The sequence below is a fragment of the Vollenhovia emeryi genome, unplaced genomic scaffold (assembly GCF_000949405.1).
Source record: "Vollenhovia emeryi isolate VEMERY1.0 unplaced genomic scaffold, V.emery_V1.0 DF939792.1, whole genome shotgun sequence".
In the NCBI taxonomy this organism is placed as follows: domain Eukaryota; kingdom Metazoa; phylum Arthropoda; class Insecta; order Hymenoptera; family Formicidae; genus Vollenhovia; species Vollenhovia emeryi.
Window position 1 is genome coordinate 1 of NW_011966574.1, and position 14,903 is coordinate 14,903.

General features: G+C 43.9%; 2 protein-coding genes across 2 annotated transcripts in view; one reads left to right on the plus strand and one right to left on the minus strand.

Annotated features, from left to right (window-relative positions):
• Positions 1-1,749: 1,749 nt before the first annotated feature.
• Positions 1,750-12,044, minus strand: LOC105556767 (the record flags this gene model as incomplete). The annotated part of the gene is made up of 5 exons (XM_012003881.1): positions 6,857-12,044; positions 5,691-5,945; positions 5,374-5,457; positions 3,685-4,119; positions 1,750-2,000 (listed from the first exon to the last, which is right to left on the minus strand). Coding segments are annotated over exons 1-5 (6,213 nt in total), but the record flags the coding sequence as incomplete, so codon positions are not given.
• A 2,028-nt stretch (positions 12,045-14,072) lies between these two features.
• The window catches only part of LOC105556768 (putative uncharacterized protein DDB_G0290521), a 2,060-nt gene continuing 1,229 nt past the window's right edge, over positions 14,073-14,903 (plus strand). Inside the window, exons 1-3 of the mRNA XM_012003882.1 lie at positions 14,073-14,244; positions 14,325-14,487; positions 14,573-14,880. Of these exons, the coding sequence (XP_011859272.1) occupies positions 14,073-14,244; positions 14,325-14,487; positions 14,573-14,880 (643 nt within the window). The remainder of the gene's footprint in view (positions 14,245-14,324; positions 14,488-14,572; positions 14,881-14,903) is intronic.

Consider the following 14,903-nt stretch of genomic DNA (forward strand, 5'->3'; position numbering starts at 1 on the left):
CCCCGCCTCGGAGTATGTCCGAGCGGCCCCGGTGACCCGTCTACCCGGGCGGGGCGGCTTCCCGGCCCCCCAGCATGGGGAGACCGAAAACCCGCCCCCCGTCCCCCCCCGAGCTCCGACGGGAAAAGCCCCACCGGCCCCGGTAAGGGGGGACCCCCCCGACCCCCGGTGCCCGTAAGGACAGTTGTCCGCGGGACACCGGAGGTCGTCCCCGAAACCATGAGGCATGGTCTCGGGGACACGCTGTGGGTCCACGGTGCCCCTCCGGACGAATGTCCGCGGGACACCGCTTCCCCACCCTCCCCGGCCGATATTCGGCCAGGCCATACATTGGCCATGTGGGCTCTTAGTCGGCGGGCCCCCCGGAGGCATCCGGAGTGCCCGCCTTAAGCCCCCTCACCACGACAAGGTGGCCCACACGAGGGGGGTTGTGCCAATCCTCGCCAATTTTCAATTTCGTTAGATGCTAATATATCTGGCGTATTTTTTTCTACAAAACATTTCTTGCATTCTTTGTTCGCCATATCCTTCTTCATCACTGTCTAAGATTCGCCCTGCCGCGTATGCTATGCCAATCGGGTGACCGTACTTTCGCCTCAAATCGAACGTTCGGGAACGAATCTTCGGTAACAACATTTCGCTGTCCACGATCTCTTTGTCAACCGTCGACCTCCGGCTCGCACCGTTATCGTTCCGGAAAGTTCGATCGCGGTGGCAAAACACCGAGAGTCGTTCCGCTGACCGGGGTCACTGGCTAAGCGGCTGTTATGGTTCGCCCGGTCCCTTTGTCCTTAAAATCTTTAGGCGAGTGGGAGTATCTTTTGCGAAAACGAGCAACCAATCAGTGGTGAGCGGATTGGCTACAAAAGACCGATCAATTCTGCGCTGGCAGAAGTCTGGCTCCGAATCTCTTGAATCAATCTGGTTGCAAAGTGCGAGCGTGCTCTTATTAAATCGGAACGAGTTACACGGTCCCGCGCCTGTTCGAGTTTAACACCGCGCTCAAGATTTTCGTCCGCGTGAGCGTGCCATCTACGCTCGGCAAGATCTCCGTCGCGTCACTCGTTCGGGCTCCGAGCGGATCTCCGAGTTCCGTACATAAACTGCTTCCGATTAATCCCGAGCGCCTCGCCGTCGAAGTTAACCGTTTGGGTTTTTGTAAGCTGTGTGTGAAATAAACTCTTGTGATTTCTACAAATCGCTCAGTTCCTTTTTTCGCCGCTATAGAATCGCTGTCGGCGATTCGCTACGCAAGCTCGACGCTCAGCGCTGGGCGATTCCCGGTCACTCTCAATCGACGTCGAAGGTGGAGACTAGCGGCGCGAGCTCTTCACCCGATCACGAACAATCACCAAATGGTAATGAACATTCGTTTAGTACATGTACTGCGTTTTTACATGTAGCACACTGATGTGCACCAGTTGGTATATCGCCATTGCTGCAAGCTGGACATGACGAATTAATTGAACCTTGAATTCTTAAAATTATTTTATTATTAATTCCTGTCTCTGTATTATTATTTTCTTCTGTATTATTAGTTTCAACTTCAGATTCCGTTACATCATGTTGAGCTGCGTTAACAATTTTTATTTTGCCATTAATATAATTTAAATGCATCGCAATAAATTCATCGATCCTTAAGTGCTGCTTAGAAGTTTTTAATAAATTGTTTTTAATTTTATTGAATTCTCCTTCAACTGGTGCACTAGAAGCAGGCACTCGACCATAGCCAAACTGATTTCTACTGACGCAAGACCAAAGTGGAAGTTGGATATCTTTAAGCAGGCGTTTTGCCAACTGAGGATAATAATGAGCATTTTCATGGTCACCATATTCAGTAGAATAAGCCATTACTTCTGCATTAATTTCTGCTCCCCATGCTGCCCACATATTACGGAAATTCGTGTAATTATTCTCAGTTATCTCATCAGTATCAGTTTGCTCTTTTATATTTTCATGGTTATCGATAATGCTTTCTACTTCATATTGATAAGTAATACCTGTTAATAATGTAAAGGAATAGAAACTTTTTCATCTCTATGTAAATTTTTTAACTATAATATATTTATTATATCAGATTCCAAAATTTTACCAATAATTGTTCGTTAATATTATTAAAAATAAATTAAAAATTAAAAAATTCTTTAAAATTTAAAGGCATAAGAATTTAAACTTCCTCAAGCCCTTAACCTGTAGAAGAAAATTTTAATTGGGAGTTTTTACTTATTTTAATACTAAAAATTCAAATTAAAGGCTCATGTAAAACTATAATTAGAAGCTAAAGTTGAATAAAAGTCAGTAATGTAACGAAATGAACTTTACTTTATAAAAAAATTAGAAATATATGTAGAATCGTTGTGAACCAATTTTTCCAAAATCTAAACTAAATCTTTTATCGAAATGGAGAATTAATTTGACCTGACTGACCACTTTATTAAATTTCAATTAGCACGACGTTTCGGCCATGGATTTTGGCCCTTTTCTAGTGCATAGTGTAATCTACAATCATAAATCCATTACATTAATGTACAGTTCTCATTTAGAAGAACCAAGGACAGATTAACAAGTGAAAATTCGGACCTAAGTCATAATATTAAAACAATTTATATGTGTGTACATCGTTTGTTACTGAACTGTGTCGTGGCACGTCATAAATCTATGAATAATTTAATTAACGCATTTAAACGTGGATTTTAACAGGTTTTTCAAAAAACAATAGACTTACGTTTCTTATGTTATTGGTTAGCTAATCCGTGTAACAGTAATACTGTGTTGCAAGGCAGTTAGTGTTACATTTCGTCATAATTGTTGTCCAAGCAAAAAGACACGTACAGGGAACGCAGCACTTGCAAATTTTCTGTTTCTCCGATCATCACGATCCGTTCAAAGGCGAAAGACGACTAAACGAACGGTCGGTTTAGGATGTGCGACTCTAATGTCATTTGAGACAAACATTTTTCAGATCAACAACGGCATACTAGGTGTATTTAATTATTTTGTCATATATAGCGTTGAGATTATCAGTGTCCTTTTTTAAATTAATCGCTTCTTTGTGTCTTTTTATATGAAACATTTCAGCAATCTCTCTCTTTCTCTTGTTTCGTTCTCTGTGTAGAATTTCAGGAGTAGTCCAATTGAAATCATGTGTGACACGATGCTTACTCACTACAGAGTGATTGCTTTCGTGTTTTTTAATGTCGTTTCTATGTTCTTTAACTCGCGTTTCTAAATATCGTTTTGTTTGTCCAATATATACCGCGTTGCAATCGTCACATTTAAGCTTATACACTAGTTCAGTTTTTTTGTTATTGTCTATTTTATCTTTTCTTCTTTTGATAAATCTGTCAAGTTTTTTTGGGACCGTGTATAGTACATCGAAATCGTGTTTATTAAGAGTGTGGCGGATTCGGCGGTTCGAGTCAGAACCATTGTTGCAACTATTGAGCGCTTTTAGTCTCTTTTTTACGTGTCTTTTGATTAGCTTTTTGGGGAAGCAGTTGTTTGTTAGTATTGACTCAACTATTTCTATGTTGGAACGATGAAATTGTTTGTCCGAGAGCAGAATCGCGTGGTCAACCAAATTTATAATCGTGTTAATTTTGTATTTGTGAGGGTGATTTGAGAAAAAATTCAAGTATCTCCCAGAAGATGTGGGTTTCCGATACCAATTAGTTACTAATTTACCATTGTCTCTGATGACCAACGTGTTTAGAAAGGCAATGGAGCTGTTACTTTCGGTTTCGTGTGTAAATTTTAACCGTGGATGATAATTGTTAAATACATTTAGCATATCACCGATTCCGCTCTTCGGAACTATGGCAAATATGTCATCTACATATCTAACGAAGACCGGAACTTCAAATTCCAATAGTCGCAAGCAGTGAGTCTCGAGGTCATCCATTACAATATCCGCTAGAATCGGTGAGAGAGGAGATCCCATCGGGCTACCAGAAATCTGCTCATAAAACCGTCCATTGAAACTGAAGTATGTGGAACTTAAGACCAAGTTGATTGCATATAAAAACTGTGGCAAGCTGAAAGCTGCATGACTGGAGATGTCATGCCATCGTTTTTTGATTCCATCAGTGACTAATTCTTTCGGTATATTTGTAAATAATGCTGTGACATCCAATGAAACGATCAACTTATCATCATCGATTGGGGATTGTCCCGATTGCGCACATAACCGATCGGACACGGTAATATTTCTCGATCGGACACAGTCCCGATCGGACACAGCCCCAATCGGACACAGTCCCGATCAGACACCGTACCTATCGGACATACTCCCGATCGGACACATTTTGTATCGGAAACATATGGTTGCAATCGGACACAGATTCTATCGGACACAGTCCCGATCGGACACAGGCTCGATCGGACACATTTTACATCGGACACATATGGTTGCAATCGGACACAGATTCTATCGGACACAGTCCCGATCGGATACAGGCTCCATCGGACACAGGCCCGATCGGACGCGGACTCGATCGGACACTCTAGATGGGTTTTCAAGTGTTTATAACATGAAATTTAAGGCAAACTGTGACTCTAGATGGGTCCGGATATTTATATATATTTAACCCGGATTAACTGTTCTGTAAAGCAGATAATTTTCCATCATTTGTAAATCCATACGCACACAAGAATATTGTGCTTTACAGAAATACGCAAACCCGATACAAAATGTGTCCGATCGGGCCTGTGTCCGGTGGAGCCTGCGTCCGATCGGGACTGTGCCCGATAGAATCTGTGTCCGATTGCAACCAAATGTGTCCGATGCAAAATGTGTCCGATCGAGCCTGCGTCCGATCGGGACTGTGTCCGATAGAATCTGTGTCCGATTGCAACCATATGTGTCCGATACAAAATGTGTCCGATCGGGAGTGTGTCCGATAGGAACGGTGTCTGATCGGGACTGTGTCCGATTGGGACTGTGTCCGATTGGGGCTGTGTCCGATCGGGACTGTGTCCGATCGGGAAATATTGCTGTGTCCGATCGGTTATGTGCGCAATCGGGACTCACTCCATCGATTGTCATATTGTAAATAGTTTTCGCGAAGGTCCAACTATCCTTCATATTTGAGACCGGTTTTTGAATTGACTTTCGTAAGATATTGTGTAAAAATCGGGCCACGTTGTATAGTGGGCTGCCTAATGCCGAGACTATGATCCGTAGGGGAAACCCGGTTTTATGTATCTTTGGCAGCCCGTAACATCTGGGAAGATTACCGTTAATGAAGTTCGAAGTATTATATGTATACATAATCTTCTATGAGACCGTTCTTATGCCAAGACTTGACGAGATCGTTAAGTTTAGTGGTAATCATTTTTATGGGATCTTTTTTGATTAATCTTTTATGTACATACCTATTATTTCTTTTAGTCGCAGTTTCGCATTTTCACATTGCGTTATTTCCCCAGTTGGTAAAGCACCTTCTGTTTCACTTTGTGCTATAGTTAAAATATCTTTTATAATTTCCCGGACTTTTGCAATGTTAGAACATTTTATTACTTATCCTATTGTAGCAAGATAAAAAATTTTGATTCGTTTGGATAAACCTTTCAAAAATGTGGCGTATAGTTTAATGAAATGTGCTACATCTATTCTAATGTAGCAACGCGGAAGAAACTGATCTTTACAACCATCTGCATATTCCTCAACTGTTTTATAACATGTGAAACACTTGTGAAACATCGTACAACTGCTGTTAACAGTGCTCTGCTGAAGTCAATGACCACTTCTGTTGGATATGGCGCGCCACTTCTTAGCGATTCCATAAGCCAAAATTGTATCATATTCGTGTGATGGCTTTCGGACAGCATTTGAGCAACACTAAATTGTTCTCCATCATAGTTGACAATAATTTGGTAAAGGAAAATGTGTTTTGACAAGTAATTTCCATGTTTCTGTACTTTGGTGACTATACTGCCTGTTGCGTCTATACAAATACAACTCGGATGTTTTGTAGAGTACTCGCGAAAAATGTGTATGTGATGATTTGTCCAATAGTGAACAAAACACGAATCCAATCCAAGGTTATGAATACTATTTTTAAATATTCCCTGTTTCATTATAAGTATTGCTATTATAGGTTTTAAATCTAAATATTGCGCATTATTAAATTCAGTTTTAGCTGTATGTAAAACTGATGATTTATATGTATAAATGTGGTGGCTCAGGATCTCCCTCGCTCATCAGTTCTTTCGCTTTCTCAGCACGGTATACATCAATAGATTTAGTTTTTAAGTGTTTAGCAACAGTTTGTCTTATAGGTGCTCTAAGACAACATTTTCCACATTTTACTTTACCATTTTTTAATGTTTCTTTTATTGTACTGAAACGATTGCATAATCGATTTTGTTTCGTTAGGGGCCAAAATTAAGAAGGCGCCTGATGTGCGTACGTGGACGCTCTTTATTTCGCTCACCATACACAATGCGAATATCTTATTGTACGATTTCTATACACAGCGGCTAGTGGACACACTGCGTTCGGCTCGGCTACTCGTACGACTCTAGTTGACTTACAAAACGAACGCTTAGAGACGCTGCTGTCGCGCGCGTGCCGGTAACTAACCAAAAACAAAAAAAACTAACAAAGGGGCACAGCGCGAGCCCTAGGGTGCACGATGCACAGACACAACGGCGCGAAACATAAATGGTAAGGCGCATACATACCGCCCGCATTGAAAGCTCATGCTTTCAACAAACATATATATACTTAAACATTAATCGCAAGGAAACAAAAACAAAAAACGATCTTACATAACTATAGTAATATTAACAGCCTTATGCGATACTTAATCTATCGGAAGAACACAGAGTTTGGTAATAGGGCGCTTGTAGCTACCCTTCGCAGTACGCACTAATACCGTTCGCACGATCCCGTCGTCACCCGGAAACACCTCCACAATACGTCCTAAAGACCAGACCAATGGAGGTAGATTGTCCTCTCGTATTACTACGAGTTGCCCCACATTAATAGGCGCTTCGTTAGTGTTCCATTTGGTGCGTTGTTGACAAGTGTGGAGGTACTCTTTAGCCCACCTCTTCCAAAAATGTTGGCGCAATTGCTCAACGCGTTGCCATCTCGTCAGCCTATTAGTGTTACAATCTTCCAAGTTAGGCTGCGGATAAGACGTAAGCGGGCCGCCTATTAAGAAGTGTGCCGGCGTGAGGACAGAGAGATCGTTGGGATCTGATGACAGTGAAGTAAGCGGCCTCGAATTAACAATGGCCTCAATTTGGCTCAATAAAGTCAAAAATTCCTCATATCGTAATGAGGCTTCACCCACGATGCGTTTGATATGGAATTTGATAGACTTCACTCCAGCTTCCCAAAGACCTCCCATATGCGGTGCCCTTGGTGGAATGAAATGCCACCTTATTCGCTCAGTGTTCCTAACATCGATTATTCGCTGTTTTGACTTCTCATCCTCAAAGATCTTATACAATTCCATGAGCTGACGCTCAGCGCCTACGAAATTCAAACCATTGTCTGAATAAATGTCGCTCGGACGGCCTCGCCTCGAAATGAAGCGCTTGAGCGCATTTAAAAACGCGTCGGTAGTAAGATCGCCCACCAGCTCAATGTGCAGAGCCTTAGTCGCAAAACATACAAATACCGCTATAAAACATTTAATTAGACGCGAATTCTTACGTTGTCCTTCCTTATAATACATTGGACCCGCATAGTCAACTCCGCATTTTTCAAACGGCCTTGTGACAGTATTAACGCGAGATTCGGGCAAGTTTCCCATTAACGCAGTAGACAGCCTCGGAGCATTGCGAAAACAAACTATACATTTGGATATGACGTTGCGGACGATGCTACGACCCATGCATGGCCAAAACGTTTGACGAATGGACGATAACGTCATCTGAGCTCCTGCATGTAACAACCGTGTATGCGTGTGCATTACAAGTAATCTAGTAAAATTATGACGCCCGGGTATCAAGATCGGATGTTTCGTGTCATATGACAAATTCGCATGCTTCAGGCGGCCACCAACTCTCAGGATTCCACCCTCGTCCAAAAAGGGATTTAATTTCAACAAGGAACTCCCCTTTTTTATAGTACCGAGTTTAGACAAGTCATCAACCTCTGCCTTAAAGTACCTTCTTTGCAAGATTTTAACAAGGTTTAATTTTGAGTTTTCCAACTCTTCGACTGAGTATGGTACTACCGAGGTTGCTAACTTACCATCAGAATGCTTACAATCGACTCCCTTCCCTTTTCGCTTGATCGCATTGATAAATCGTAAACAACACGCAAACACTCGTATAAGTCTTTCGTAACTAGAGTATCTTTCAAAAATGTCGAGCTCCGGTTTCCCCGCAATTAAACAAGAAAAACGTGCCGTATTTGTCTTTCGTTTATCCGGTATTTCGTCCGGAATATTCACACAAGAGGCAGGCCATTCGGACTCAGTACTCTGCAGCCATTTAGGCCCGTGCCACCAAATGTCTGTTCGCAACAATTCCCCAGGCATGACACCCCTCGAGAGTGAATCAGCTGGGTTCTCTTTACTTGACACGTGGCGCCAATTTTGGATTAATGTTAGCGTCTGGATTTCTCCAACGCGATTCGCGACAAACGTGGTCCAGTTTCTACTGGATCCCCGTAACCAATGGATGACGATGCTAGAATCAGTCCAATAATATGTATTGTCGATTGTAAGACACAAACATTTCTTCAGTTTATCAACCAACTGCGCGAGTAACAGTGCACCGCAGAGCTCTAATCGCGGTATCGAAAGACCCTTAACCGGGGCTACACGTGACTTAGACGCTATCAAATGAACACCAAAGTTACGATGATCGGAAGAAGATCGTAGATATACGCACGCTCCGTACGCTTGCTGACTTGCATCCGAGAATCCATGCAGCTCAATGAAGTTTGCATCATCAACCAGGATTTTACGAGGTATTTCTATATTGTTTAACTGCCTCAATTGATCTTCATACATCCGCCATCTAGAATCAAGCTCCATGGGAACCGACTCATCCCATTCAACTCCTGACAACCACAACTCCTGCATGACAAGTTTTCCGATTACAATGCTGGGACCCAGCAAGCCTAACGGGTCGAAAATCAGAGCGATTCTGGATAGGATGTTACGTTTCGTCAGGCGTGTCGAAGACGACTGTTCACTGGGGCTTGTGAAACTAAAAACGTTCCGCTGGCAATTCCAGCGTACACCAAGTGTGCGAGTTCTGTTGTGATCGGACCCAGAGTCTATTTCCCTGGCGCCCTTAGGATTGCTATCCCCCAATGACGGATCATTAGAAAACCACTTTCTCAATTCGAAACCTCCACCTTCTAATAAGCCGACTATCTGATCTCTTATGTCCAGCGCCTCCCTCAAGGTGGGAGCACCAGTCAGCATGTCGTCGACATAGAAATCCCTTAACGCTACCTTCGACCCTAAGGGATATGAAGCGGCGCCTTCTTGTGCCAATTGCTGCATGGAGCGTATGGCCAAGAAAGAGGCAGAGGCCGTGCCGTAGGTAACAGTGGCCAGTTCAAATACCTTCAACTCCTGCCGAGGATCGTCCCTCCAAAGAATGCGTTGGAGACAACGTTGGGAGGGATCGATACGCACCTGCCTGTACATTTTTGCGACATCAGCGATCATTGCGAAACGAAATGCACGAAAACGAGCCAAAATCGAGAACAAGTCTTGTTGAATTGTGGGACCAACGAGCAACGCGTCATTTAATGATCGTCCCGTTTCCGTCTTACAAGAAGCATCAAATACAACGCGCAGTCTAGTGGTCGTGCTCGTGTTCTTAACAACTGCGTGATGCGGAAGATAATAATGAACGCGATTGACAAAGTTTGACGTATCCTCAACTGGAAGCATGTGATTAAGCTCCCGATATTCATGCATAAAGCTGCGATATTCGTCGTAAATATCAGGCTGCTTTGATAGCCTCCTCTCTAACGCGAAGAAACGCCGCTCAGCAATTCGCTTAGAATCGCCCAATTGCGAAACTACGTCCTCCTTAATGGGAAGTTTAACGATAAAGCGACCGTCCCTATCGCGCGATGTGGTCTCCCGAAAATGCCGTTCACATTCGGTCTCCTCTGTTGAAAGTACATTAGTCTTATTAAGGGAATTGTTTTCCATTTCCCAAAACCTGGAAATGGTCTCATGGAGATCGTCAGTAGCCGCGAGATGACAAGCAGCCTCCTTTCTCGAACTACGTGAATGCGTTACCTGTCCCGACAGAATCCACCCAAGTTTCGTTTTCTGAAGCGTAGGGTGGCTTCTGCACCTTCGAATTTGGCCTATGCAAATGAGTCGCCAAAACACTTCAGCTCCTATCAATAGATCGATATCACCCGGAATGTTAAAATTAGGATCCGCTAGTCGGACGTTGGCCGGAATTTTAAATTGCGACGTTTGTATAAACTCTTGTGGCAGTTTTTGGGTGATTTTAGGAAGAATAATGCAATCTATTTGTTCCCTATAGCTATTGAATCGAGACTGTATGGTTACGTTGGCAGAATGTCTCGCCATTACGTTGCCTTGTGCAATGCCAGAAATTGGCAGGTTTACCGATTGCTTATTTAATCGTAGTTTACTAGCGAAATTTTCGGTAACAAAGTTCAGTTGTGAACCGCTGTCCAATAGAGCTCGACATGCGATGGTCTTGCCCCTTGAATCACACACATGAACAACCACAGTGGACAAGAGCACCCTTGAGGGATTTTGCAGCGAACATTGTGTAACCACAGGAGCGACTGTCGTTTCTTTGTCTGAGGTTGTTTCCGAAGAACTAGCATCCCGTGATGCACTAGCTTCAAAATGTAGAAGAGTGTTATGAGCTCCTTGGCATTTACGACAAGATGATGAGGGACAATTTTTGGCTTGATGCTTGCCAGACCTTAAGCAGTTGATGCATAGATGGGAATCCTTGACGAACCTGAAACGCTTATCGACCGACAATTTTTTAAATGCTTCACATTGATATAAGAAATGACTCTCTTTGCAATAATTACAACTGAGATTTGTAGTGGCTGCGTTTGCCACGTTCTGTTTTGCCTTCTGAGTTTGAATGCTGCTATTGGCAGCCGAGTTTGAATGACTAGCTTTATTTGATATTGACTCTAAAGCTAAACATCTTTGCGACAAGAACTCCTTAAGTTCCTTGAACTTAGGATACGAAGAGTCAGGTCGACTCGTTTCAAATTCCTTCTTGGTTGTGGTATCCAGTTTAGAAAGGACCATATGCACGATAAGATCGTCCCACGAATCAACCGGCCGATCAAGAGCTTTAAGAGCGCGTAAATGTTTACAAACGCCATCAAGCAGGGCGCGTAGTTGTTTGTAATTTTCCCTTGCCATAGCAGGCAATTCGAAAAGCGATTTAACATACCTGTCAACTATTTGACGACGATTATCGTACCTTTCAATGAGCAATTCCCACGCTTCCTCGTAATTCTCTGTGGTAATTTCAATTGATTTTATGAGCCCAGCTGCATCACCCTTGAGGGATGTTCTCAGGAAATGAAATTTCTCGATTCCAGATAGATCGGGGTTTTTGTGGATCAACTTATCAAACGTGTCATAGAAAGTATACCAGTCCTCATAATTTCCTGAAAAAGATGGCAGTGTAATTTTGGGTAACCGAAGCTGACTCGATGCAGGATTACGTTGGGGTATCGTTGTGGAATCCTGAGGTTCAGCGTTCGCCGGACTCTCGCGAACTTCGAGATCGTGAATAGCTGACTCGAAACGCGCGATCAAATTAAAGTACGGTATCTCAAAGCTTGAACGCTCATCCGAATGTTGTTTAAGCAAAGTAGCCTCTTCTTTATCGCCGGGATTCTCAAGGTCTAACATCTCGATGCGTGTTTGCGTTTCGTCATATTGAGCCCACAACGAGTTTAATTTTTTCACACGTTCCGTGAGATCAAATCGCGACAATTGCGTAGGATCCGATTGATCCAGGAATGTCCGAATGCGCGTGGCCATCGACTTAATAGCCTTACGTTTGTTCTTCGCTTCACTGGCTGTGTAAGTCGCCATTTCGTGTACAGTTCACCGATACAATTAACACGCCTACTAGGAACAATATCAGACTACCGCGCTCGTTACAACATTAACGTGAATTACGGTCTTGCCGACGGTCGTGTACTTGCGCTCGAAACTGCTGTCGCAAAGCTGTCCCGGGTCGCCTCGCTGCTGGATTGTCTCGACGAAGCGACGAAAGCTGGAGGTTGACCAGACGCTCGACGCCGAAGATGCGATGCTGGTGCCGGTCACGACCACGTGGAACTAGGCTTCTTCCGTGGTAATTCTAATCCGGCCGACTGCCGAATTACCCCTTTGGTTATGTGATGCGCCTCGTGTGGCGATACTCGTTCGTGGGCCGAAGTGCCGCTCGAGTCCAAGATTGTTGCTCGGAAGTATCTGTTTTACTTCCGAACGGCAGTGCGAATATGCCGTGCGAGTAGAATCGCCCTTACAAAATGGCGGACGAAGACGTCTTCGTCGTTCAGCGAGCCCTCGATGTAGATGTATGGCGGCGTACGAAGTCACGGAATCAACTCAATTAGCTGATCCGGCTCGAAGGACCATGTTTCGTTAGGGGCCAAATTAAGAAGGCGCCTGATGTGCGTACGTGGACGCTCTTTATTTCGCTCACCATACACAATGCGAATATCTTATTGTACGATTTCTATACACAGCGGCTAGTGGACACACTGCGTTCGGCTCGGCTACTCGTACGACTCTAGTTGACTTACAAAACGAACGCTTAGAGACGCTGCTGTCGCGCGCGTGCCGGTAACTAACCAAAAACAAAAAAACTAACAAAGGGGCACAGCGCGAGCCCTAGGGTGCACGATGCACAGACACAACGGCGCGAAACATAAATGGTAAGGCGCATACAGATTTCCTCGCGGACTTTGCTCGCCGGTGGCAGGGTTCGAGGGATTAGGTGAAAGTACTCGACTCACGAATTACGGTGAAAAGAACATAAAATAAATATATTTAACACTGATAAAGAAGACGTAGATACACTTTCTGTACAAAACCTAATCTAATAACGCGGTCGCGAAACGGACGGACGGACGGACGAGAGGTAACGACGCGGAATGAGATGGTGTATTTACAATAGATGCGGTGAGATGAGTGATGAAGCGTGAGATGCAATGAATGACGATGACAGTACGGTGCGGTAACACGGTACGCGGATTTCTGGTCGGCCTCGTGAAGCGTAGGCTTGGGTGTTCACGGCGCAGGAACGGTCGCGGACGGCGCGAGGCCGTGACTGGAATCGGCTGGCTACTGCGGATGCCGAGAAATACTCGGCGGAAGTGGAGTGTACTCCGCTTCCTGGTCCCTGTGAGCCGTGTCTGATAACGGGTCAAGTAGTGCACCCGGTCCCGAGAATCCTCGGTCGAGGCGGAGAGCGCTCCACCCCGTGTGTGCCCGGGTACGGTGTGCAGGTGAGCACGCGTGCGCAGTGTCGAAAATACTCGACTGTGGCGGAGTACACTCCACCGCTGGTTTCCCACTGCGAAGCGTGCGACAGGATCTGGTATCGAGACTTGCGGATGAGTGTGTCGTGCTCGGAAGCTCGTCTCCAAAGGAGTTATCTTTTTAGCTCGGTTACCCCTTTTTATAGGGGCTAATCGTTCCGGCTGATTAACTCGCTCGAGGGTGCGCGTGCGTAGCGGCCCGCGCCGCTTGCGCATGGCTCGACGTCGCGTTGTGCGCTCGGGCCTGGTCGTCGCTCTCCGGGGCCGTTCGCGGCCCCAGCTGATCGGCGCGTTTGGCCCGTGGCCGTGAAGGCCTTCACACACGAATCTACTTAACACGTAACACGTAAACCGTAAGGAAATCCTCCAATCAGAGTCGACTATTCCCCTCTACATTTTTCTACGCAAGACGGAAGCCGTAGCGGTGAAAAATTTCGTAAGGATAAAATTCTTACGTTAAACGTTGTTTACGTATACAGTTTTTTAAGTAGAGTTACATATTTTGTTTTTAATGATCGATCATAATAGATACTGTTCATTCCTTACTGGACGCGAAGAAAATTCAAGTGAAATGATCGACAATGAAATGAATGACAATGATACAATTAAATCAACCGACGAATTACTTATCGATTGCGTGAGAAGTTATCCTCATCTGTATGATCATCAAGATAGAAATTTCAAGGATCGTCTAATGAAAGAGAATTCGTGGAAGGAAATCGCGTCAGTAATAAAAATGTTAGGTAAGATTAATAAGATTAATACGATTGATTGGAACAATCAATGACACATAATTTGATGGTTTGAAACATATATATTATAGTTTCAGAGTGTCAAACACAATGGGTTAAACTACGTGAAAAATTTGCCAGAGAAAAACGACAAAAGGAATTAGAAACAAGAAGTGGTAGTGAAGCCAGTCGTCGAAATACATTCTTCTTGTATGAAAATATGCTTTTTTTAGAAAAACACGTTAAAAGGAGGCGGTATGTGTGTCCCCCTATGCTATGATCTATTATATTAATCTATCTAGTTTCATTCTATTTAACATTACATGGTTTTTCTTTTCAGATCGTATACTAACGTGTCGAAGCGTCCCAAGTTAGTATTTGATACCGACAGGAATTCAATCATTAAATCAGAGTCGTTCATATCTGTTTTAAATGAAAATAGCGAGCTATCACCAATGTCGACTACTTTATTTGATGAGGATAACGTTTCTTTAACGACTCCAAATGTAATTACATATGAAAAGATTCCTTCACGTTCGCCAGCTTCTCAATTGTCTTCGCCTGTGCAAACTATGCAAAAGTCTGTTTTGGAATGGGAAGTTTCCAATCACTCGATAGGATCAACACCCTCTCCAGCACCTCCACAAAGTGGATCACGATCAACACCATCT